General features: G+C 50.3%; 1 protein-coding gene across 1 annotated transcript in view; it reads left to right on the forward strand.

Moving 5' to 3' along the window:
* tns1b (tensin 1b) overlaps window positions 1-24,745 on the forward strand; it is a 122,897-nt gene extending 98,152 nt beyond the window's left edge. Inside the window, 18 exon segments of the mRNA XM_047046437.1 lie at window positions 1,118-2,668; window positions 8,888-9,069; window positions 9,293-9,431; window positions 11,676-11,771; window positions 14,346-14,511; window positions 14,640-15,132; window positions 15,134-15,453; window positions 15,455-15,696; window positions 15,858-15,944; window positions 16,883-17,011; window positions 19,474-19,569; window positions 20,074-20,151; window positions 20,256-20,327; window positions 20,657-20,683; window positions 21,211-21,379; window positions 21,518-21,586; window positions 21,702-21,731; window positions 21,926-24,745. Of these exon segments, the coding sequence (XP_046902393.1) occupies window positions 1,118-2,668; window positions 8,888-9,069; window positions 9,293-9,431; window positions 11,676-11,771; window positions 14,346-14,511; window positions 14,640-15,132; window positions 15,134-15,453; window positions 15,455-15,696; window positions 15,858-15,944; window positions 16,883-17,011; window positions 19,474-19,569; window positions 20,074-20,151; window positions 20,256-20,327; window positions 20,657-20,683; window positions 21,211-21,379; window positions 21,518-21,586; window positions 21,702-21,731; window positions 21,926-22,067 (4,088 nt within the window). The 3' untranslated portion in view covers window positions 22,068-24,745.
* The last annotated feature ends 690 nt before the right edge of the window (window positions 24,746-25,435 follow it).

Consider the following 25,435-nt stretch of genomic DNA (forward strand, 5'->3'; position numbering starts at 1 on the left):
AGTCCTGAACCAGTGAGAGGATAAGAGGGCGTGGTGTCCTTCTCAGTCACAGTGTTCTGGATTCATCACACCAACACAACACTAACACAACACCTCCAAATAACCCAGAGTGCTGATGTGTGCAACGTGTTTACTGTTGTGTTTATGGACAAACAAGGGTGGGATGTGGGTTTTATATGGCTGTTTAAAGGTTGAGGAATGGTTCAATGTTGTTTTCTGTGGTATTGGCTCTAGAGAAACATACCAAATCAGATTGTTTTGGAGGAAAGACTAGGCCTAACCCTCCACCCCTCACCACCAGACTGCTTCATAGTCCTTCATGTTTCTTCAGCCAGAATCCAGGCTGTGCAAACCTCTCCCAAATGCTTAGTTTTACTTTAAGTTGACCGTTCATCCCCCCCACACACACACACACACAGAAGCAGTCACCAGCAGACACACTCCCAGCTGAGAGAGCTGAGAAACAGAAAGCTAAAGAAAGATTCAGATGAAAGGAAAAGGACCAAATGATGTGGTCACGGCAACCATGTGAGACAGGAAGTTGTCTGTGGGGTCGGAGGGGGTCAGACTAGGGTTGTACCTCACACAACAGCAGAGCAACAAGCCCAGCCTGTGTCTGGGGAACTCCTGGGCACAGAGCACATATTCAGAGCTCATAGAAAATCTGCAGAAAGCCTTTAACAAAACCATGGATGCTGCTCTGAACGTGCACAGAAAGTAGCCAGTGTCTTTCAGGTGATGGTGATCAGTTTGAGGAAGGGCATCAGCCAGGCATTTTTGAGTTAGTGTTTTTTTTTCCACAGTGCATGCCATAGCTCAGTTTCATTTCCTGTCAAGGAGCCTGGTCAAATTGGTTTGGTTGTAAATGCAGCTGTTTTGGCACTAGGCACACACTGAGAAATGACAATCTCACACCCACCTCTTTTTCTCTGTACTTTCTAGCTGTCCTTCTCTGTGTGTTACAGCTCCATTAGCTGCTCTAGCATGACCAGCCTGTTTCGCCAAGCTGGAAAAACTTTCACCCAAACAAATATCCACAAGCGTCCGTTGCCAAAACTGACTGATAAAACACTCAAACCCGACTAATGACATGTTTCTCTCCCCTTTCTCTCGCTAGACGTTATCCACACCCAGGGCCCTCTGGACGGAAGTCTGTATGCTAAGGTCCGTAAGAAGGAGTCCATCGACGGGGGGGTCATCTCCAACGGCCTCCCTCCCGTGGCCCCAGAAGGCCCCCAGCCCCTGGTCGACCAGGCCCTGTCTGTCAGCAGCGACTCTGGGAACTCCACCGCCTCCATCAAGACCGATCGCACCGATGAGCCCTCCGCCGGCCCGGCCTCACTGAGTCAGCCTCCTCCTCCGTCCTTGGCCCCAGCCCCGGCCCCGGCCTCGCCCATCAGCCCCCAGGAGAAGCAGCAGCTGGAGCAGCTACTGAGCGGTCTGGAGGCGCCCGCGCTGCGGCAGGGCTTCCTGTCACCTCCTGCAGGGGCGGGAGGGGGAGGGGGGATGATGCACCTGGTCCCAGCGCAGGTCCACGTTAACGGGAGCAGCGGGATGGACCGTGAGACGGACATCCTGGATGACGACCTCCCCTCCGGCAGCCTGGGCACGCCCTCATCCCTGGAGGGGCGAGCCACGCCCGCCGACCTGTATGACCACCCTGAGACCCACATCAACGGGCGGGAGGGCGTGACCTACCTGGAGAGTACCCTCCCTGACCCCGCCTCCAAGGCTGCGGTCGCCCCGCAGCAGAGTCTGCCCCCGGGGCCAGGGCCAGGGTCCGCGGGCAGCTTGGGCCCTGGCTCTGGGTACGCGCTGGGCCACAACGGGAGCCTGTATCGCTCGCAGTCCTTCGGCGGGGAGCAGCAGCAGATGCCCAGAGCTCCGGCTCGTACCAGCAGCAGCCGTGATGCCGTGCAGCGAGGGATGAACGTGTGGCAACACTACGGCGTCCCCGCAGAGCCACTCACAGACATCACCTTCAGCCCCCCGCCCGGCTCCTCCATGCACAGCTACCACAGTCTGCCCCAGTTCCCCTCCCCCGCCGCCTCCCAGCAGGACATCCAGCAGTCCCTGGAAGCACTCAACCTGCTCATGCAGGACCTGGAGCCTGGCCACCCGCCATCGCGCACGGCCCCAAGCGCCTCCCTAGGAGAGGGCCTGGTGGTCACCACCCAGCCCTCCCTCTCCCAGGCTCGCCCCTCCTACCCCGCCCACGCACACAGCCCCGCCCACAGCCCCACCCACAGCCCCGCCCCTGCACACAGCCCCGCCCACAGCCCCGCCCACAGCCCCGCCCAGCGATCCTCGCCCGTCCAGCCGTTCGTCTCCCCGGCGCAGCTCGGCACGCCTGAACCCGCCCCCATCCAGGGCCCTCCCGCCCCCTGCCAGCCCAGCCTCCCAGCGGAGCCTGTCCACCAGGGGGCCCGAACCAGCCCCAGCCAGCCCTGCCCTGCCTCAGGGGGGCAGCTGCAGCTGAAGCCCATCAACAGCTACCCTCCCAGCAGCAGCTACCCTCCCAGCAGCAGCTACCCTCCCAGCAGCAGCTACCCTCCAGCAGAGCTGGAGGAACCCTGCAGCAGCCCCAGGGCTACCTCCCCCCCGCCCCAGGAGCCAGGCCAGGAGGAAGGCTTCAGCGTGGAGGGCCTGGTGGCCCAGCGCGTGGCAGGTACCCCTCCTTTCCACACTCTGTTTTCTCACCTTTAGATATATTTGTACATGTACATTTTCTCACACTGTGAATAACGGGACTCTATACAAAACTCTGAGGAGCTCCACAGCATATTGAATCATTTCCAGAATCTGCATGGTTTACTTGACAATCTTAACAAGGGTAACTCGTGGGTAGGCTAAGGACTGTATCAGTCATACAAATGAAACACAGGCACAGACCAACAGGCACAGACCAAACAGACACAGACCAACAGGCACAGACCAAACAGACACAGACCAAACAGACACAGACCAAACAGACACAGACCAAACAGACACAGACCAAACAGACACAGACCAACAGGCACAGACCAAACAGACACAGACCAAACAGACACAGACCAAACAGACACAGACCAAACAGACACAGACCAACAGGCACAGACCAACAGGCACAGACCAAACAGACACAGACCAAACAGGCACAGACCAACAGGCACAGACCAAACAGACACAGACCAAACAGACACAGACCAAACAGACACAGACCAAACAGGCACAGACCAAACAGACACAGACCAAACAGACACAGACCAAACAGACACAGACCAAACAGACACAGACCAAACAGGCACAGACCAAACAGACACAGACCAAACAGACACAGACCAAACAGACACAGACCAAACAGGCACAGACCAAACAGGCACAGACCACGAAACAAATTAATGGAAAAATAGATGGACACACGTCTTGCAGAACAACATGGAAACCCCCACACAGCCCTCCCAGTACAGAGCCCACGAGCACGTAGCGACCCCCAGACATCCTTCACTACGCCAGCTTGACTCTCCTGGCTCTCTGTATCCCTTTGAGCTGCTGCGCTGGCACTGATTCCAGCCCTGGGAGCTCACAATCAAGCCATTGTACACAGTGCTCCGACCCAGGCTCCCTGCTCTGTGATGGGCTGCATCTACAGCACACCCTGGCCCTCCAAACGCTGCTGCTTGCAGGGACACACCTACAGTATTGGTACATCTGGTCCAGGGCTTAGGGAACAGAGTTTCAGTCCCGCGGGGCATGTGTTTGACGTAACACAGTTTTATTGAGGAAAATGACTGTCCAGGGCCTGTTTGAGGTATGTTGGAAGCCGTGCATGTTTATGAACCCCAGAAAACACAGTCCCATGCTGTAGGAACATGTTTCAACAATATGTCGAGTTCACCACTGTCCTTTCATACATAACTGTAAACTCAGACTCCACACCCCCTGTTTTCCCCTGGTCCTGTAATCCAGGTGTCTGTCTAGCTGTAAATAGGGCTCAACAGTGAGAGACAGGACAGATAAGACCTGTTCTGTAAGCAGTGAGCTTCAGCCAGCCTGTGTCAGTGTAACAAGCTCTTAAGAAAACACATCTCTCGTCTCCTGGCAGTGCTCCTTCAGCCGCGAAGCCGTCACTCATCAGACACATGCTCAGACATATGCTCACAGGAAGTGCTGTCCCCAGTACAGGAAGTTGGCCATCCTAACCAAACCCACGAGGGGTCCTGCAGAGCAGCCAGGAGGGGAACAAGTCTGTTGTATAAACAGCGTAGAGCAGTGACATGGAAACCCATAGTGTGTGGAAGCTTGTTTGATGGCGAGGCGCTGGCTTGCAGTCACGCCAACATGGTGGAGGAAGCCCTGTGTACACACAGGAACTGGAACTAGGACGCTGGCTCATTTGATTACTTCCAACTTTGCTTGCTGACTACGTGTCATACAAACACTGTTTGACTAAACACAAGTCAGTGGGTTGTAACAGTCTTATCATACTGTAAAACAGATGCACCCTGCATCCGTCTTTACTGTATGTACACAGTCAGTCTGTCTTTAGCACCTACGGATGTTTATGTTCACAGTACAGGTGTTTGCAGTATGATACGGTACGAAATAGCTTGCCATGCTTCTGTTTCTTCACTTTAACCCTTTTCTTTGTTGAAAACCCTCTTTTTCCTCTTCATCATCATCTTCATCATCCTCCCCGTGCTGACTCCATCATGCACCTGTCCAGAGTACTCTGCCAGAGTCCAGGGCATGGCCTCCCCTCAGTCTGAGCCTCACCTCTCCTCCTTATCTGGTTTGTTTCTCCTCCCTCCTCTCCTCCTCTCCCCTCCCTCCCTCCCTCCTCTCTTCATCCCCCCTCCCTCCTCTCCTCCTCTCCCCCTCCCTCCTCTCCTCCTCTCCCCTCCCTACCTCCTCTCCTCCTCCCTCCCTCCCTCCTCTCCTCCTCTCCTCCTCTCCCCCTCTCTTCCTCCCTCCTCTCCTCCTCTCCCCTCCCTCCATCCTCTCTTCCTCCCTCCTCTCCCCCTCTCCCCCTCTCCCCCTCTCCCCCTCTCCCCCTCCCCTCCTCTCTTCATCCCTCCTCTCCTCCTCTCCCCCTCCCTCCTCTCCTCCTCTCCCCTCCCTCCCTTCTCTCTTCCTCCCCCCTCCCTCCTCTCCTCCTTTCCCCCTCCCTCCCTCCTCTCTTCCTCCCCCCTCCCTCCTCTCCTCTCCTCTGCTTACTCAGACTGAACCCACCCCTCTCCTCTGGTTGCAGTGCTTGCATGTTGCCTACATTCCTTCATTGCAACAGAACCTCTTTTTATCTCAGTCTCTTGTGCTTGCTGTTTCTCTCTGTCTCTCTCTCTGTGTGAGTCTGTGTGTAGTTGAACTATCATATTCAGCTAACATCTAACTCCTTGTCCTGTGGCCCTCCTTGTCCTGGGAGCGAGGGACAGTCAGGTGCTGGCTCTCTCTGGCCACAGCTGACCTGCTCTGACAAGGGAAAGCAGCAAACAGGAGTCAGCGACTGAGTCATGATGAAGTTTCACAAGAGCGCGACAAGGGAAGCACAAAGGCAGCTCTGTCTTCAGCCTGAAGACTGCATGTCACAAGATCTGCTCTGCCAAATCTCAGGGAACAACACCAAGGCTAGGATACACTAGCCTCTTTCAAGGCTGCTCTCTTCCTCTCTGTTTTAACATTTAGAAGGCAGACAAAGGACACCAGATCCAGGGGAAAGGCCGCCTCTGTTGGAAACATTGTAAAGGCGTTACAACTCCACTGGGAGGCAGAGGCCGGCATGCAGACTGTTTTGTTCATGCAGGAGCGGAGAGAATGTTCCAGAGAGCAGGGCTCTGCCTCCCTGGACAGAGAGCTTGTCCTGGCAGGTTCAGAAGCAGTGTCTTGGACTCCCATGTCTCACCTGGCTGGCCTGCAGATCTCAGAATACGTCATGTGGACGCTAGTGTCAGTTCAGAATCAGGACACACTTTCTTCTCATCTGCCTCGGTTATATACGTCATTTGGCCACAGGAAGAGAATTACAGTTGACTCTCCGAGCTGTTTTCAAACATATTTGGATATATAAGGAGACTAAAGATCATGTATTCACAGAGGTTTCGAAATCTCACCCCAGATGATCTCTTTTCTCCGTGCACATCCGTCACCTTTCGAAGGCCAGACGTAAACACACACACAGGAGACTCAGCCAGAACGACCACGCCCCAGGAAACAGGAAACCAGCATGTTTATTTCCTTGGCTCCGCGCGGTCCTATACAATATCAGCCTTTTTAAGCGCTTGAGCATCGTGAGGGAGGAAAAACAAAACAATCCAAAATGACGTCAGTCCTGGGAAGCTCTCTCCCCATCTGGGACACATTACCCGTCGTCAGGGCAACGGGGCCGGTGTTTGACAGCGCTGCGCTGTGGAGCAGTGCATGCTGGGTCCATCTGTTTTGCGTGTTTCCAGGCTGGGTGGGGGAAACGGGCTACATGCTGTTCACACGCCAGCCCCGAGACAACGCCCCTTCCACGCTAATCAAACCCAGAGCCCGCACATGTGATGCGTTTGAAGCCACGCCATTGGACGGAGGTCAGGAATGTCAACAGGCAGCATATGAATGACTCATGTGCAGGTCTGACTCCGTCATGGATCACACTTAATAGGATCTAGTCATGTTAATATGCACTATTCAGCAAAAACAAGTTCCAAACGTTTTATCTCTTTATTAGATCAATTTAATGGCTGATATTCAGGAGAAGATGACCCGCCCTCGATCCTCAATGCTGTTCCTTAAAGTGCTATCAGTTAGTTAAGTGATGCTGTTCTCTGTATGGCCGTCCTCCTCCTTTATTTAAAAAATAAACTGTTGTTTGTGTCTGAGGTGCACAGCTGCAGGATCATGCTATTGCTAAGTCACCCCTGTGGAAACACGGCTAGCTTGTTCCCCCCCAGGGCCAGGAGAGGTTGAGTGAAGGCCCATAAATATTTGTCACGGTTTCCATAACAGTCCTGTGCTCACACTAGGGCGTGTCTGCATGCTTTTCCATCTTTAGGATGTTCTGCCAGAACTGACTAAGAAGATCCATGAATCAGTTTTAGGGTCAAGTTGGTTGACAATCTCCTTTCTTGCTACCAAGTAGACCCCAGCATAGTGTTGGGCCACTTCTTTCTACTTATCTTGGTCCAGAACTCGATCTTCATTGGGAAAACATGTGACGTGTTCTTTGCCAAGCAAAGGATTCAATATAAACAATTCCATGTGAGTTTGTAGGCCCCTTTAGGTCATTTATACTATAACCTTCATCCCCAGACATTTCCCACTGAAGGTTCCCTCCAAAACAATTGCTACTTGCTTTTTTTTTGTTCCTATTTGTACTGGCAGTGTTCTTTATCTTTGTCCAGAGCACATGCCAAGAATAGCATTTCCCAGTCAGAGCAGCACGTTTGTCTTGGTTAGCTTACCCCAGTACCAGACCGTCTTGGTTAGCTTACCCCAGTACCAGACCGTCTTGGTTAGCTTACCCCAGTACCAGACCATCTTGGTTAGCTTACCCCAGTACCAGACCGTCTTGGTTAGCTTACCCCAGTACCAGACCGTCTTGGTTAGCTTACCCCAGTACCAGACCGTCTTGGTTAGCTTACCCCAGTACCAGACCGTCTTGGTTAGCTTACCCCAGTACCAGACCGTCTTGGTTAGCTTACCCCAGTACCAGACCGTCTTGGTTAGCTTACCCCAGTACCAGACCGTCTTGGTTAGCTTACCCCAGTACCAGACCATCTTGGTTAGCTTACCCCAGTACCAGACCGTCTTGGTTAGCTTACCCCAGTACCAGACCGTCTTGGTTAGCTTACCCCAGTACCAGACCGTCTTGGTTAGCTTACCCCAGTACCAGACCGTCTTGGTTAGCTTACCCCAGTACCAGACCGTCTTGGTTAGCTTACCCCAGTACCAGACCGTCTTGGTTAGCTTACCCCAGTACCAGACCATCTTGGTTAGCTTACCCCAGTACCAGACCGTCTTGGTTAGCTTACCCCAGTACCAGACCGTCTTGGTTAGCTTACCCCAGTACCAGACCGTCTTGGTTAGCTTACCCCAGTACCAGACCGTCTTGGTTAGCTTACCCCAGTACCAGACCATCTTGGTTAGCTTACCCCAGTACCAGACCGTCTTGGTTAGCTTACCCCAGTACCAGACCGTCTTGGTTAGCTTACCCCAGTACCAGACCGTCTTGGTTAGCTTACCCCAGTACTAGACCGTCTTGGTTAGCTTACCCCAGTACCAGACCCCACCAGGCTGCCACACACTGACCTAAAACTCTTACTCTGGCAGCTATCCCTCTTCATCCTAACCGGCTCACTGGAAAGAGCTTATCAGCTTCTTTGAGGTCCATCCAAAAACATTAGCTGCTGCAGAATGTTACTGAGATAACTGGGATATAATCGACACTGATGTAGCAGCTAGTTCATAATAAACTACGAGCCTTGTTCCCCAAGTAGAAACTCTTGAGGTTTTTACAAACACTGGCCTGATTGTTGTGAGAAATTTGGATCGTTCATTTAGCATATTTAAAAGGTCTCTATTAGCTTACTGGGGGACACGTCGGCCCTGAGTAGAAAAAGCTAACAGAAACGTGCTGCTCACGCTGTCAGTGACCACTAACACAACTGTGTTTATTAACCAGGAATGTGGTATTTATGAGTGCCAAACGCTGTGTTCTCTGCTAGAATGCCATGTGTTGTTGTAAGTGTTCATCAGCGCATGACACGTGCATCTGTGGCCTTGGTGCCCTGTTTTAGAGGCTTTTATGAAGTGTCATTAGAGGTTATGAATGAGAATAGCAGTCGTACAGACAGCACAGGAAGCGGAGGCCTGAGGTCAGACGTTGCAGGTTCCAGGGTGCTGAGTGACCCCTACCTCGTCCCCCCAGGTGTCCAGTCCCGAGGGATGGCCCTAAACGAGTCCTTCGCCCCGCCCCGCCGCCGCGCCCCCAGCGAGGGGAACCCGGACGGCCCTGAATCCCAGGACGGCCCGCTGCGATCCCCAGTGCGCTGCGTTTCTCCGGAGTTCGTCAACGCCATCGCGCTGAACCCTGGAGGGCGACCCAAGGAGGTACACTGCTGCTCTGCATGGGCTCCCTGTGAGGGCAGAGCACAGCCCAAGGTTCACTACACATGGCACTTTCAGAAAACTGCACAATCTGTCACCCCCACTTATTATTATTCAGGAAAGTATCTTGAACTGCCCCACCCACCTACACTCCTGAATTGTAGTGATTGTTGTTCATATGAAGAGTGTTTGTGTGTGTGTGTTTGTGTGTGTTTCTGTCTTCCAGAGACACATGCACAGCTACAGAGAAGCCTTCGAGGAGCTGGAGGGGGCTCCAGTCAGCCCCACGCCCTTCGCTGGTGGTGAGGTGTTCCCCCAAACCCCTGCATTCCCCGTCTCGCCTCAAACCCCTTACTTCAACCTGTGTAAGTTCCCCTCCTGCAGACAGAGGGCGCTGGGGGGCTCAGGGCAAGACAGGGAACAAGGAAACAAGGGCTTTCTGTTGTGTAGAAACACATTAAGCTGGTAAAAATTATCTGTGGTTCGTGGGAATTCACTTTTGAGGTCTTAGAACTTCTCCTCTATGTTTGCAGCTGAGAATATTTTATATTTCCAAACAGGATATGACACGTTGTTCTGTGTTTTACATCTGTTAGGGTGTGTTTATGTTAAGTTTGGGCTAGGGTGCTTTTTGTGACGAGACTGATGTTTACGCTTTGACTTGATGATTTGATAAGTGTACTAGAAGATATTAACTCAACAATACAATTTCTCCACTTCTTATCTTTTTGCAAGATGTTAACTGAAAAAACCTTTAAAACAAAACAATTGGCAAATACAGTCATTGTTGTTATCAAGTGCAATTTATCATAGGTAACTCTTTAGAGCTGGGACATTCTTGAGCTCAATGAATTTATAATTAAATACAGTAAACTAAATACAAATCTAGTAAACTAAATACACAGCTAGTAGACTAAATATACAGCTAGTTAACTAACTATACAGCTAGTAAACTAAATATACAGCTAGTTAACTAAATGCATAACTAGTTATCTAAATACACAGCTAGTTAACTAAATACACAGCTAGTAAACTAAATATACTGCTAGTAAACTACATTTCCAACATACTGATGCAATGCCCCATTCAGATACATACAGTGTAGGAAGAGGAGAATGAATCTTATGGCCTGGAATTGTTTTAGCACATCAAAATGGCATCTTCATCATGGAGTCATCATATTCAGTAGAGACAGAATCCCTCACTGGTTCTGCTCACCTGCACCACCATACACGGCGCACCATGAGAAATCCAGATTCAATCCCAGTTCTAATTTACATTTAGTCATTTAGCAGACGCTCTTATCCAGAGAGACTTACAGTAAGTACAGGGACACTGTCCTGAGGCAAATGTGTCACCATAGGCAGTATGACCAGCTAATGGTGGATCAGTAACAGTAAGCTGTTTAGGGCCTCATCCGCCACAGTATGCTGAGGAACAGTGTTCCAAGTCGTCAAATGTCCCCAACATGTCCCCATTTCCACCTGCCCTGTCTGACACGTTCAGGGCCTGTAGTTCACCAAACAAACAGTCGATTGTTACTTTGGTAAGTTGAGGATGCACGTCCTTAGACCCACAGCAGCTGGTTCACCCCTGAGTGCCCCTACCCCTAGTTCCCTCTGCCTATCACAGCCCTGCCCTGCTTTACCCAGCATGCAGCAGGAGAGCAGCACCTGTTTAGACCTCGTTAGCAAACACATAGACTGGAGACACACACATTATATAGCCACCATTTCTGACATGTTTGCCTTGACTCAGTCACATGCTGGTAGGCTGCACACAAGCATGAAGACAGAAACATGTATTGATATTCCTTGTCTCGATGGGTGTTGCTCTCCACTTGACTCTTGTTGTATGCTTAGCAGTGGTTCCCATCACACTCCCGCCCCCCCCCCCTCCCCCTGTCTAGTCATTGTGTTTGGTTGTTTTTGTGTGGTTGGTGAATTTTGCTCTGTTCATTCAGGAGGCAGTTGAGGTCAAAGCTTATGGTCAGTTAAGACATGAAGTTTAGAAGCTAATCATGTCTTGGAGCCAAAATCAGGACTCGCTCAAACTGTAGTGTTTGTAGTTCTGCAACAGTTATAGTATGATTGTGGCTATATGCTGTGAATCATATCAATGTTGCCACAGTCCTTCCATCCATCCATCCCACTCTAGAGGATGGCTCTCACTGACCTGACCCTTGACCGCAGCTGTGCTGTATTGGTGTGTTTGTGTGGATGGCACGCACTGCATGAGGCCCGCTACCTGTCTGTCAACTACCTGTCTGTCAGCCTCAGGGTCATGTGATCGACCTTGCTGTCTTGATGGAACACACCTGTGTAGAATGACATACATTCTTGAGAGATTCTGAAGCATTTGACATATTGGAGCAATCAGAAGAAAATAAATCCCTCAAAAATGTTAACATATATAAATGAAATGCAGAAGACACATATTTGAACATGCACACAGTAGATAACCACACTCTGGTGTTAGCTGGCCAGACCGTCAGTGAGACAGTCCTAGAGGCCGTCAGTGAGACAGTCCTAGAGGCCGCCAGTGAGACAGTCCTAGAGGCCGTCAGTGAGACAGTCCTAGAGGCCTGAGCTGTGCCTGTTCCCCCACAGGTCGCTCTCCTCCAGGCCTGGCCAGGACGCCGCTGTCTGCCCTGGGCCTCAAGCCCCACAACCCTGCTGACATCCTGCTGCAGCAGACCGGCTCAGGTGAGACTCCCTGCAACCTGGTGTCCCTCTCCTCCTCTAGAACCTCCTGGTGTTCCCTTTCTTACTCTAGAACCTCCTAGTGTTCCCTCTCCTCCTCTAGAACCTCCTAGTGTTCCCTCTCCTCCTCTAGAACCTCCTAGTGTTCCCTCTCCTCCTCTAGAACCTCCTAGTGTTCCCTCTCCTCTCCTCCTCTAGAACCTCCTAGTGTTCCTTCTCCTCTCCTCCACTAGAACCTAGTGTTTTCTCTCCTCCACCCAGCTTGGTTCTACTGGACATCTTTCTAACACAACCTTCTCTTTACATTTTATAGTAAAGCATGTTGTATGGTCAACTGTGTAGGAAATCTGATATGAACGGATGCTGCTGTAAAAACACAGGTCAGGTCAGTGTGGGACCAGGTCGACCCGCATCCACTTACCTGAGTCGAGTGATCTGTCAAGTGATCCGAGTAGTTTGAACATGAAATTATCCGGTTTTGATTAAGTCCCACCTGTGAAGACAAGTTTTGTAGAACACGTCATGGCCTAAATACCACTTGCTGACATGTACAATCTGGAGGCTCTGTACAGAGTATTGAGTTCGCTGTCCACTTGAAGTAGATTCATCTTGCATGCTTCAGGATTTTCCTGTTGTATGTTCTGTCTAGATGTTCTGGATAATATGATCCTGTACAGGTATTTGCAGGATGCACCTCAAGTGTAGGGTTAGGATCACATTTGTTTTGGGTCTTTGGTATTAAAGCAAACAGCACCAGAATCAGTTTGTACAACTTGAAAGTATTATTTGGTAGTTTTGCACATCGCACATCTTACTTGAAACCAGAAACCCAGATGTGGTAGGATTGCCAAATAGCCCTTCAGCCTATAGAGGGTACTAACTTAGCAGCTAACATTTGTCTCCTTCAGCTAAATATATCACACTCTGGCAGCTGATCCAAACCACATCTTTATTTTGGTTTTACTAGCTTATACCCCTCCTCTCAGAAACAGTGAGCTCATGACTACTTGTAAATTGAGCAGTGTTTTCATCTCATGTGGTTGAAAACTGGATTGGTTTTAGCGACGCTGGAATCCATGTGAAAGCCTGATGTAGGGCCCACCTTCACAGGGTCGCATGTTGATGTTGTCTTCAAAGCAGCAGCTCGTTCAGAGTGGCACGTTCTCCCAGTCCACGGCTGCTTCTGACCCCCTGAAACAGGAGGTCATGAAGGACCTTGTTGAGCCTGTGCTCTGTTTGATCAGGTCCTGTGTCCACGCTTTGTAGACTGGATGGATGGAGGCAAGTGCATTAGGGTGTTACTTCTGGGTAAGGAGCTAAGCTTTAGGAGGGATGGCTGACTCTCCAGACATGGGCCTTCAGCTGCTTCCTGGGGCAGGACAGTACACACACTGTGCAACACACACTGTGCAACACACACACACACAGTACAGCCACAGACAGTTAGTGTGTATTCTGATACTACACATCAATATTTATCCAGGTCTATTTCTCCACACTCACACACACACCTCTTCTCTCTTCCCCTCCGTCACCCTTCGTTCTGTACTCTCTGTTTCTTATGGCTTTACGATTCCCTCTCTCTCTGTGCCTCAGATGATGACAGTGTTGAAGCTGGAGAAGGTAAGACCAGCGGGAGCTGCAGAACATCCTGCATCTCCACCTCCCTGTCAACTCCAGTCATTCACAACATTTATTTGTACCTCTCCAAATCCTACACCTCACCTTCTCCACTGTCACCCCTCACAACACTTGAGACTGCACTTCCCTCTTCCTCGTCTACATCATTTCCACAGTATTTATTTATTTGTCTCACATTGCTCTGATCCTCCTCAGAGAACGAGGGTTGGCCGGGCTGTCAGGGGGTCGTGAGGCGTAACAGACCCTCCTCGTGTTAGTCTGTCCTGTAAACATCATGGACAACTGGAGAGAAGCCGTAAAACACGTGTCCTGTGTTAGGAGCAGGCCTGTCTCGCCGAGGGAGGGAGGGAGGGGGGGGAGGGAGGCTGTCAGCTTTAAGAGCTGCAGACGATGTGTCCAGGGGTGCAGGCTCTGGGGAGGCTCAGTAATTGGACAAGAACCTCAGAGCTCTTCTTGGGGGGGGGGGGGGGGGGGGGGGGGGGGGGGGGGGGGGGGGGTTCCTCGAGGGTGTCTCTGCCGTGCGTGTAAAGTCCTGGCTGTGAGGGATGGGTGTTTGGCGAACACAAAGACAGAGAGCTATGTTGGGGAGGGCTGAGGTAACCTTGCAGCTGCTGGCATTTAATTGAGTTCAACAACCTCTATTATTTCATTCTTTAGAGGGTTTATGTGTCAAATAAAAACACCTCAGTGCTCATTTTCATCTGTTTCATCCATCAGTCTTTTTAAAATGTTGCATGTTTTCAGTCTAGTAACCTGTAAAGGATTCACACAGACTTAGGCTTTCTGACAGCAGGACTACCTGTCCATCTAAACACAGACCAGACATGTGCAGACCCTCAGGAATATACTACAAGACTGGAAACCAGTCGGCACACGTTGCTTCATGTGTTCTGACCTGAACCTGAAGCTCATTTGAAGCGTGTTTTGTTGTTGCAGAGCCGAGGAGCTACGTAGAGTCCGTGGCCAGATCAGCTGCGGCAGGCGGCGTGGCGCCGGCGTCGCCCCTAGGCCTCGGCCAATCAGGAGACGCTCCAGCTTGCCAGCGCGCCCCCTCCCCCAGCGCCCCCCTTTCCAGCAGTAGCCCCCTCCAGTCCACAGATGGGTGAGTTGACATGACACACGTGCTACGAAACTAGGACCCTCTGGAGACACCCAGGACACGCATATCCTACTTTTCAACGTTGAAACAGTGAACACTAAATGAATCTCCTCTTTGATCATGTTTTACAGAGACCACACCTTTGCCAACAGTAGCGTGAGCCCCCAGCCGTCAGAGATGCCCTACAGCACCCCCAGCCCCCCCTACCCCGGCCCCTCCCACCCCGGCCCCTCCCACCCCGGCCCCTCCTACCCCGACCCCTCCCACCCCGACCCCTCCCACCCAGGCCCCTCCTACATCAGCCCCTCCCACCCCGACCCCTCCCACCCAGGCCCCTCCTACACCAGCCCATCCTACCTGGGCCCCAGCAGCCTCCTGGGTGGCTACATCTCCCCGGACCGCAGCCCCCCTCGCTCGGAGCCCACCAGGGTCCCCATGGCGACGGGGTCCCCCTCACATGGAAGCCCTCAAACGCTCCATCGGAGCCCGGCCCCCTGCTCCTCCTACAGCCCCTCCCTCCAGAACAGGGCCACCCATCAGGGCAGCCCCGTCACGGCCCGCCAGCCATCCCCAGCCAACGGCTTCGAAGCAGGGATCGCCAGTAGTCCAGTCCTGGGCCGCCACCCCCCTGACCATGTCCCAGGGGACCCAGAGCAGCCCCCTGCTGAGTAGAAGACCATCCCTGGGGCAGGTGTCCCAGCACAGCCCTGCCCTCAGCCGCCAGGCCTCCCTGACCCAGCCCCTCCAGAGCAGCCCAGCCCTCAGCCGCCAGCCGTCGGTGTCCCAGGTGTCCCAGCGGAGCCCCAGCCTGGACCGGCATCCGCTCCACAGCGGCTACGCCACGCCGGACGAGAGGAACCTGTCCCGGCAGAGCAGCTCCTCAGGGTACCACGGCCCGGGCACGCCCTCCTTCCCCCTCTCCCCCGCAGGGTACTTGGACGGGGGGGGCCGCCATGATGGGGGCCTGGCAGGGAGGTCCGAGCCCCCAGCCTCACGGCCAGCCTCACGGCCAGCCTCACGGCCAGCCACAGCTGCCAGAGAAGACGCGCATGTCGAGCGGGGACAGACCTAACGGGGGCGTCTCGTACGGGACCCTGAACGGGAAGCTGTCGTCTCCCGTGTCAAGCGGGGGTAGCCCCCCCAGCCACTTCCACACCCTCCCAGACTTCTCCAAGTTCAACATGGCGGGTGAGGAGACGGAACGAGGGCCTCTTTACCCGGGTCTCGCTGTGTTACGTGTTAGTACGCTGCGTGTGCTAGCGTGTCGTGTTGCGTGTGTTTTGTATGAAGGAGATCTAGTTTGTTTACACGTATCTTGACCTGTGTTGCCCTCCTCTGCTCTGTTGAAGATGGGAGCCCAGAAACCAGGCTGAATGTCAAGTTTGTCCAGGACACGTCAAAGTTTTGGTACAAACCAGACATCTCCAGGGAACAAGGTGAGTCTGACTGTTCATAGTGAATACTGAACGTCAAACTTATTTCTGCTTTTGTTACGTCGAGGGCAAAAGAACCAATAGCTCCAGATTCACCAGCCTGTGTTTGAAGGATTCTTTTCTCAGTACAGTTTTAAGCGTTGACTGGAAGGTCCTCTAACGCTCTTCATCATTCCTTGAACATGGCTCTCTGTGCTGACAGTACTGTAGTCTGTAATGAGGCCACTGCTCCGGCAGTGAGGATCTCTTGGTTCCCAGGCGAGGGAGTCCTGGTTGGGTCCTGTGTTGCTGTGAGGTCAGGTCTGTTTAGACCATCTGGTTCCTCTCACAGTTCTTATTGGATTAGATCACCTACTCTGGAGATACTGCCCTAAACACAAGCACATGCTCCACTGCAGTGACATCACACTCTCTCTCACACACACACTCACACTCACACACACCCACCCAGATAGAAACATGCTCACATTTGCATGCATTGACATGTATGCAGTAAACACATGCCCATTTTTCCACAGTAGACCTGTGATGCTTTACGGAGCACAAACACACATACTGTAACACACACATACTGTAACACACACACCCAAATCTCCCTGGACATTACACACTGAACAGTTCCAAACACACAGTCATGCACCATGTGAAATGTGTTAGTGGCTGGTGACCAGAAAACATCTGCATGTGTTTGTCATCTATCTTACTTAGTGTTGAAGTTGTCATGTGTGGACAGGGGGGGCACATAGACAGCATGTCAGGGATCCATTACATGTCTGTCCCGTGAACAGACCACTGGTCTCACGTCACTGCTCTCCTGGTGAGATACTCAACTTACATTAGTCTTCATCCTTCCTCTCTCACTGTGGCGTACATCTCTTCTTTATCGTTTTTTCTCCTCTTTTTTTTGACCTCTTCTTTCTTCTGTTGTGTGTCCTCTACAGCCATTACCCTGCTGAAGGAGAGGCAGCCTGGGGCGTTCGTCATCCGGGACAGTCACTCCTTCAGGGGGGCCTACGGCCTGGCCATGAAGGTGGCCTCGCCACCCCCCACCGTCACACACAGCAAGAAAGGTAGCAGTGCCACTGGCAGCTCCCTGCAGGGTCAGGGGCTTCAGCCACACCTCCTGCTGGATCCAGGAGGCCCTTCACACCACACATCTTCTGCTCCACTTTCTAAATGTCTGACATTCTGTCCGTGTAGGTTCTGTGTTGTGTTTATGTGGGTTCTAAATTCTACTACATAAGGACAGTGTTGCTGTGAAGGTGCTGTGCTTCATGAGGACAGTGTAGCTGTGAAGGTGCTGTGCTTCATGAGGACAGTGTAGCTGTGAAGGTGCTGTGCTTCATGAGGACAGTGTAGCTGTGAAGGTGCTGTGCTGCATGAGGACAGTGTAGCTGTGAAGGTGCTGTGCTTCATGAGGACAGTGTAGCTGTGAAGGTGCTGTGCTTCATGAGGACAGTGTAGCTGTGAAGGTGCACTACAGCAGCCAGACAGTGTCTCTGGGATCGAGGTCTGAGGGATGTCAGGCCTAGTTGGGCCCGAGATGGTGATGACAAGAATGGTTTGTGTTGAAGTCCTTGGAAGGTTCAGTTACATTTACGGCAACGAGGAGATGTGGTTTTACATATCCTGTGTACTTGGCAACGGTCGTGAATTGTGAAGGTTGTACGTTCCATACCATGTTGAATGCATTCCTGTGCCTTGTGGTTTACAGCACACACACCATCTCAGTTTCCATCTGGACTGTCAGGCGGCAGTGCTGGTGATGAAGGACTGGAAGAGTCTGAGGGTGGTGGAGGTCAGGGTGGTGGAGGTCAGGGTGGTGGAGGTCAGGGTGGTGGAGGTCAGGGAGGTGGAGGTCAGGGAGGGTGGTGGAGGTCAGGGTGGTGGAGGTCAGGGTGGTGGAGGTCAGGGAGGTGGAGGTCAGGGAGGGAGGTGGAGGTCAGGGTGGTGGAGGTCAGGGTGGTGGAGGTCAGGGTGGTGGAGGTCAGGGAGGTGGAGGTCAGGGAGGTGGAGGTCAGGGAGGTGGAGGTCAGGGAGGTGGAGGTCAGGGTGGTGGAGGTCAGGGAGGTGGAGGTCAGGGAGGTGGAGGTCAGGGTGGTGGTCAGGGGGGTGGAGGTCAGGGAGGTGGAGGTCAGGGAGGTGGAGGTCAGGGAGGTGGAGGTCAGGGAGGGTGGTGGAGGTCAGGGTGGTGGAGGTCAGGGTGGTGGAGGTCAGGGAGGTGGAGGTCAGGGTGGTGGAGGTCAGGGAGGTGGAGGTCAGGGAGGTGGAGGTCAGGGAGGTGGAGGTCAGGGTGGTGGAGGTCAGGGTGGTGGAGGTCAGGGTGGTGGAGGTCAGGGAGGTGGAGGTCAGGGAGGTGGAGGTCAGGGAGGTGGAGGTCAGGGTGGTGGTCAGGGGGGTGGAGGTCAGGGAGGTGGAGGTCAGGGAGGTGGAGGTCAGGGAGGTGGAGGTCAGGGAGGGTGGTGGAGGTCAGGGTGGTGGAGGTCAGGGAGGTGGAGGTCAGGGGGGTGGAGGTCAGGGAGGGGGGTGGAGGTCAGGGAGGGGGGTGGAGGTCAGGGAGGGGGGTGGAGGTCAGGGTGGTGGAGGTCAGGGTGGTGGAGGTCAGGGAGGGGGGTGGAGGTCAGGGTGGAGGTGGAGTGTGAGGGGGGGTGGGCAGGTGGGGAGCGGGGACCTGCTTGGCACATCCCTTGCATGTATTAAGGTTCTGAGTGGAGCTAATTGCATCGTACGCCGTGCTGAAAGCACCATCATTACTGCTGATTCTCCTGGCCCTCTGTGCCAGCAGGGTTTGGCTACGTAGAGGAACATTCTGTTCTTGATGCACAACTGATGAAAACAAATACCTGGGGTTTTCCTCCTGTCATCGAAGTATGAGGTATAACCAGTGTTCCTAGCACAGAGGAGGGAGGGAGTCTGTAGCACAGCAGAATGCTGTCTCAGGAGTTGGCCTATCAGAAGCTTGGAAGTAGCTCAGTAGGATAGCATGTCACGCTGATCCAGCTGAGCTATCTGAGTCCAGTCCCTCACACCTCTCAAGCTGCCGGAAAACAAACATGTATTGACTTGATTTATTTGAGGCCTGCGCTCTGAGACCTTTAAGCTTCTTAGGGATGGTGGCTAGCTCAGTGGTGTGACTGGAGACCCACAGAGTGCTGCTTCCCTTGTGCTTCACGTTGGATAAAAGGGTCTGCCAAATGAATGCATTTACATCAGAATTATCATAACACATATTGTTGGCTGTCAGCAGCTTGAATTGATATTGTACTGAATTGCAACTGAAACTGGACATGAGAATATAGCCCAGGACCTGGTACTATTGTCCAGATAAAGATTGAGGCTGTTTGAGAGGACAACCTAACTAGCCTCAGACATCCTCATCGTTTCCCTTGTTCTGCTTCTCCTCGATGTTTGGGCTGCTGTTGGGTGGGGAGGAAGAACAAGCGAGGGGAATCTTTGTAATATCTGGCGTATAACTGATTGGTAATGTTTGTGGTCTCCTGTCTGCTTGTTTGTTTCCATGGTGCCCGGGTAGCTGGTGACATCACTAACGAGCTAGTGAGACACTTCCTGATTGAGACCAGTCCCAAGGGGGTCAAGCTGAAGGGCTGTCCTAACGAACCCTACTTTGGTGAGTCACCCTCTCTCTCTGTCTCTCTCTCCCCCCTCTCTCTCTGTCTGCTCTCTCTCTCTCTCTGCGCTCTCTCCCCCTTCTCTCTGTCCCCCTCTCTCTGTCTCGGTCTCTCTCTGCTCTCACACACACACACACACACACTTACTTATAGACAGAAAGCCAGCTCTGTCACTGCCCTCGCTCACACCACTCTCACATCTCAGGAAGTCTAATCCTAATTATAGCATGGGACTTGGTATACGGTTCATATATCCCCCCTCTAATTTTGTCTGCAGACCACATCATGTGTGTGGGTAAGGGTGAGTGAGTCAGCAAGCGCGAGTTACTGACTGACTGTGTGTGTAGGTGTGTGTGTACATTTGATGGCACACACATCCGGACATTTCCCCCCCGATCTCAGTGTGTAAAAGGGAGAATGCACACGGCTGGAAGTCTTGTCTTAACATTAGTAATTCAATGATTAGAATGATTAAATCAATGTTCCAATGTGTGTGCCTGCAGGATGCCTCTCTGCGTTAGTATACCAGCACTCCATCACCCCTCTGGCTCTGCCCTGCAAGCTGGCCATCCCCACCAGAGGTACGGAACACTGGATCAGATCCTGACAGAGGACTTAACCATGACAGCACGGTCCTCTGAGAGGGGCTGTGTTGACTGTTCCTCCACCTCTGCTCCTTTTACAGATCTGCACGAAGAGATGCCAGAGATCTCCACGCCCACAAACGCAGCTTCTGAGCTTCTCAAGCAGGGAGCAGGTACTGACCCTTGACCACTGACCTCTGACCCCTTCTCTTCTGCTGCTGTACTTTCTATCTCCAACATTTGTACATTGCTTTGGATCAAAACATTTGCTAGATGAAAGAAATGTAAATGTACCTAGCATTGAACAGGAAAATGGTAAACTGTGTCCACCTCAGTGAACCAAAACAAGTGCATCCTGAAGTGATTGTACACCAGTAGAGGGTCAAATGGAACTAAATACGCTGGGGTCATTTCCGTTTCTATTTCATGGCAAAAGAATCCATGACACTGTTAGTCCCCCTCCCCCCTCCCCAATGCTGATGTCACTTCCTTGTCACTACAGGCCAGAGGCCCCCTGCTGACTCCAGTGGTAAACCCCAAGGCTCATGTGGTTTTGTCTGATTTGTAATGCAACTCCTTACCTGAATGACCTGCATTTTAGCCAAGAAGAAGTCTTGAACTTCTCAGCTTCACCTGCTCTCACTGTCAACCTTCTAACAGCTCTGCAGTCCTGCAGTGTGCCTGTCAAGCAGCTGTCTGATGCTCTGGGGCAAATACGGCTGTTTGTTTTCCCTTGAATTGTTTTCCCTTGTCTTCAGCCTTGTTCCGGAAAGCATGCACCTTGCTGAGACACTTGAGTTTTGCATGAACAAATGTCTGTTAAAGGATGTATGCAGGAATGGACACGAATCACTAATATATATATTTACTCTAAATGGTTGTGCTTTGTCGCTGACTTGAATAATAACCTAAATAGCACTTCGTAGGGTCTAGTCTCCTGTTATACTCCCAATCTCTCATTTAGGAGCCTCATTTAAAAGGATGTAGATCCCAGGGGAGGGTCTGTGATTGGCTGTCCTGAGTGTTGAGATCTAATGGCCTCCTCTCTCTTCCCAGCATGCAACGTGCTGTACATCAACTCTGTGGAGATGGAGTCTCTGACCGGGCCCCAGGCCGTGGCTAAAGCCGTCTCCGAGACGCTGGCGGCCTCGTCACCGCCCACCGCCACCATCGTCCACTTCAAGGTGTCCGGACAGGGCATCACCCTCACTGACAACCAGAGAAAGTACGTCTGCAGATGAATGCTTCACAGGGTTTGACATGAAACACTTGTTGTTGTGCGTCTGACGGGCGTTTGGAGAAGTGACCACCTGTTGTGTTAACCTTTTATTTATTTGTTTTATTCATTTGTTTTCTTTCTTAGGCTATTCTTCCGGCGCCACTATCCTATCAATACTGTCACGTTCTGTGATATTGACCCTCAGGAGAGAAAGTGAGCACACACAGACACAACCCCACACACACCATACACACACCATACACACACATGCACACAAAGTGCATGATATTTCATGACTCATTCCTTGTGTCTCTGTTTCTGTGTTCAGTTGGACTAAACCAGGAGGAGGTTCTGCTAGGTAAGGGTTTCTGTTCCTTCTGCTATCCACAGCAGGCAGCTTGGTCTGCAGGCAGTACAGTAACTGCTAGGAACAACTGTAGCTATGTAGCTATGAACAAACTCACCTTTCCTTCTTGCTGGGCAACACAGACGTGTCCAGAATGCTGCATGTTCAGTCTTCAGTCATCTTATCATACACGTCTCTCCTCTCAGGTTCTTTGGTTTTGTGGCTCGAAAGCAAGGAAGCACAACCGACAACGTCAGTCACCTCTTCGCTGAGATGGACGCCGACCAGCCTGCAAGCGCCATCGTCAACTTCGTCTCCAAAGTCATGCTGGGCTCCCAGAAACGATGAGACCTGCTGGGTCTCCTGGGTTAGGGTCAGCCCTGCTGGGTCTCCTGGGTTAGGGTCAGACCTGCTGGGTCTCTTGGCGTCTGATCTGTTTGGGTTGTTTTCTATTAACCACCCTCATGTAATCTGTCAATTCTGTTCTTCGCGTTTTGGTGTCACTACCTTTTTTCCGCTCTCTTCTGTGTGAGTGTGGGTGCATGACTTTGTGTTAGAGAAAGTGTGTGTGTGCTTTTCTTCTTGGAAGGACTCCAGAGTGGATCTGACGTGGGCGACAGAGGAAGTGCAGTGTGGGCTATGGCTGTGTGTGGTGTGTGTTGGGACGGGAGGCCATTTTGATCTCTCTTGCAGGGTTACACAAGAGCAGGAAGAGGAAATGAGGTCAGTGAGTGTGAAGTATTTTTATTTTGGGGAGAAAAAAAAAGTTAAGTTGTTCCGTGTACAAGGGGATTGTAAATCTATCAGGCTTCTGAATGGGTCAACCAAAGATTTAAAAAGTGGACTGGGCAAATATGCCACACTCTAGAGGGTTTGTTTTGAAACTATTTTTTGTAAAATATGGCTGCTTAATCAAACTCTACTTTTTCTTTCAATATACGAGTACTGATACTGTATGTATTTTAATCCTTATGTCTGCATCTTTGCCCTTTTGCAAAGCATATTCAAGGACATTTTGCATGCTGGCAAGGTGACAGTGTAAATATTACAGATTGCTTTCTCGATGGATGACTTGGGGCCCGAACCATATGTTTTATAAAGAGCTTTTAAAGAAAAAAGTATACCTGCTCTCAACGACGTACAAAACGAAAAGACCGAATTTGTAAAGGCAAATACACTGTGTTCAAAATACCCCACGGTTTTCCAGTGGTAGGTTTGCTGTCAGAGGATGGGATAACAGACTGGTCAGTTACACAATGGCTCACCTAGACAGGGGCCTAACCCAAAGTGTTATAGACAGAATACTGTTATGCTACTTGCAGACTGATTTGTATGAGAAAACCTGCAGCACAGAAAACACCTCTGATCCAATCCAAGGAATTTGTGTAAAAATATACCACTCTTCACCTTAGGGTCAGTATTGTAGCCTGCAGCCATTGTACAATACTGAGGTCTCGTAGCTAGCAGAACGTGTCAAGGGCTAAATAGTTGGTGTGACAATGACAGTTGTGAAGTTCCAACTGTCATCGTTGGTCTTTATATGTCCCCTGGTGTATGTGGCATGACAGGAATGAGAGAGGCTTGAATCCCAGAAGGACGTGTTAGCCAGCCGACTCACACGGCATACCTGAAAAGAAGCTATATACATATGAATATACATATATAAATATATAAACTTTCAAAACATTGACTAAAATATTTATTTTTTTGCTCAGTCACTTACGTTATCTCATATATCTGTACACGTGTATTGTAGTCTTCATCAAGATTAACAAAAGAAAAAAATAAAACTCTTTATTTTCGCTACTTTGAAAATCACAAGATCTTTAAGACAGCATTTGAAATATATATAATGTAAAGTGTGTTTGTTTTAAAGCTTGTCACTGTTATTTTTTTATATTGTTTTCCACTGCATTTATTTTGTTGTTTGATTCATTATGTTGAATGGTGAAAAGGATCCCTTGCAAAACAAAATGGTCAATGACTTTGGCCAAAATATTACACCTCTACAAAGTTGCAAACATACTTTTTGACAAAAGCCTGATAAGAAACGGTCAGAGTTAAGCACTTAATGTTGTAGTGTAATGTGAAATACCAACTCAGTTATCCACACGCTGCAAAGCAGCATTACTACTAAGTGTGAGCACTTGCTTTGTATGTTCTCTGTATATTTGGTGGAAGGAATAAAGTTTTCTTGTTTGAACAGGTTTAGCAAAGCACTCCAGACACTACCCTGTTTGAATCCTGACAGAACCTAAACGTTGCCCTCTAGAGGTATAATTATGAATGAACATTGGAAAAGTATATTACAGTTTGATGCAGTGTTTTAACTGTCATGACTGGCCAAATTTGGAGTAGAAAACATCTTAATTGGAAATGATCATTGCTAAAATTGTTAGGGCTCATTCTTATAAAATACCTTTTTAAAAGGTTTTTAGATATCATTTTCGTTTAAATTGATACTGACTTGACAAAAGACTTCAGACGGTAAATTCTACAACAATGAGCAAAGAAAGCACTTATAAATAGGTCACAATGTCTAACTATAATGTTACAATATTACTCACCAAGAAAATGCATGTGCTGTTATGTTCTGTTTTCAATCATGTTTGGCATCAAGTGAATTACCTGTGTTCAAGCAGAGCATTCCTCACAGCTCCAACCTTCTCAGCAGCCTGTAGTTACATAAAATAATCAGATTAATCATTTTGATGAGTCTCTCGTGAGACCATATCTGCTTTGTTTTCAACAAACATCAGTTGAATCTTTCGTCTGGGCCGTGTCTTACTAATGCTTGTTGAATAAAAAAGCACCCTTATCACCAAACAAATGTAAGTCACATTTGTGTGTGAAAGGATTATCTTTTGTTGTGTGTTCCACTTTTTCAAAACCGCCTTGACGTAGAATGTGTGAATGAGCTACTATGCCTGTACAGATCCCTGTATTATGATTTGCTGTATTGTATGGCGATTATAGTTTCTGAGAAAGAATAAATAAAAAAAAACATTAAAAAGCAATACAAATCATCACGTGTGCATTGTTATATTTATATTTTATACATACAGAACTACAGTATGATCATATACAATGCCTTGTAAAGACAGTAAAATGAAATGTATTATGATTAACAAAAACTACTTAGGCTACTGTAATAGTAGTAAGCAGTTAATGACAGCAAAAATGTGTGCCATGTAGACAAATAACCTTTCTATGTCACGTAGATAGCTGACCTTCGTCAGTCTGATGTGCATCATGAAACTGATGTAGCTAGCAGACCACTTGCCGAAATAACGCCCAAACAAAAAAACATTCAACAAAGTTGGAGCGTGACAGACGTGGCCGCGCCCCCGTCAGAGGTACACTGCCGAACCCTGAAACTCCGACATCTCAAGTGCGATCACCAAGTAGGCCTACCAACCACGCCAACGAAAAGGTAGCGAATCATACGCGGTGATCGGTGTGCTAATTATACAATGATCAACTTTTTCTCCTGGGCGTAAAGTAATATTTACGATTACAGGTAAGAACGATGTATAAATGTATGGACTCCACTGTTGTCTTGTAGAGAGTAACTTTGTAGGAACCCTCTGTTGCTTAGTGGGTAAGTATTTGTACCATCCAGTCAACTGCCAAACACGGTTCCCCTGTTTCAGATCTCGCTCAAACCAATTGATTATTAATTTTACTTTAACTGATATCAGTTAAGTAATAAGGTA

The sequence above is a fragment of the Hypomesus transpacificus genome, chromosome 23 (genome assembly GCF_021917145.1).
Source record: "Hypomesus transpacificus isolate Combined female chromosome 23, fHypTra1, whole genome shotgun sequence".
In the NCBI taxonomy this organism is placed as follows: domain Eukaryota; kingdom Metazoa; phylum Chordata; class Actinopteri; order Osmeriformes; family Osmeridae; genus Hypomesus; species Hypomesus transpacificus.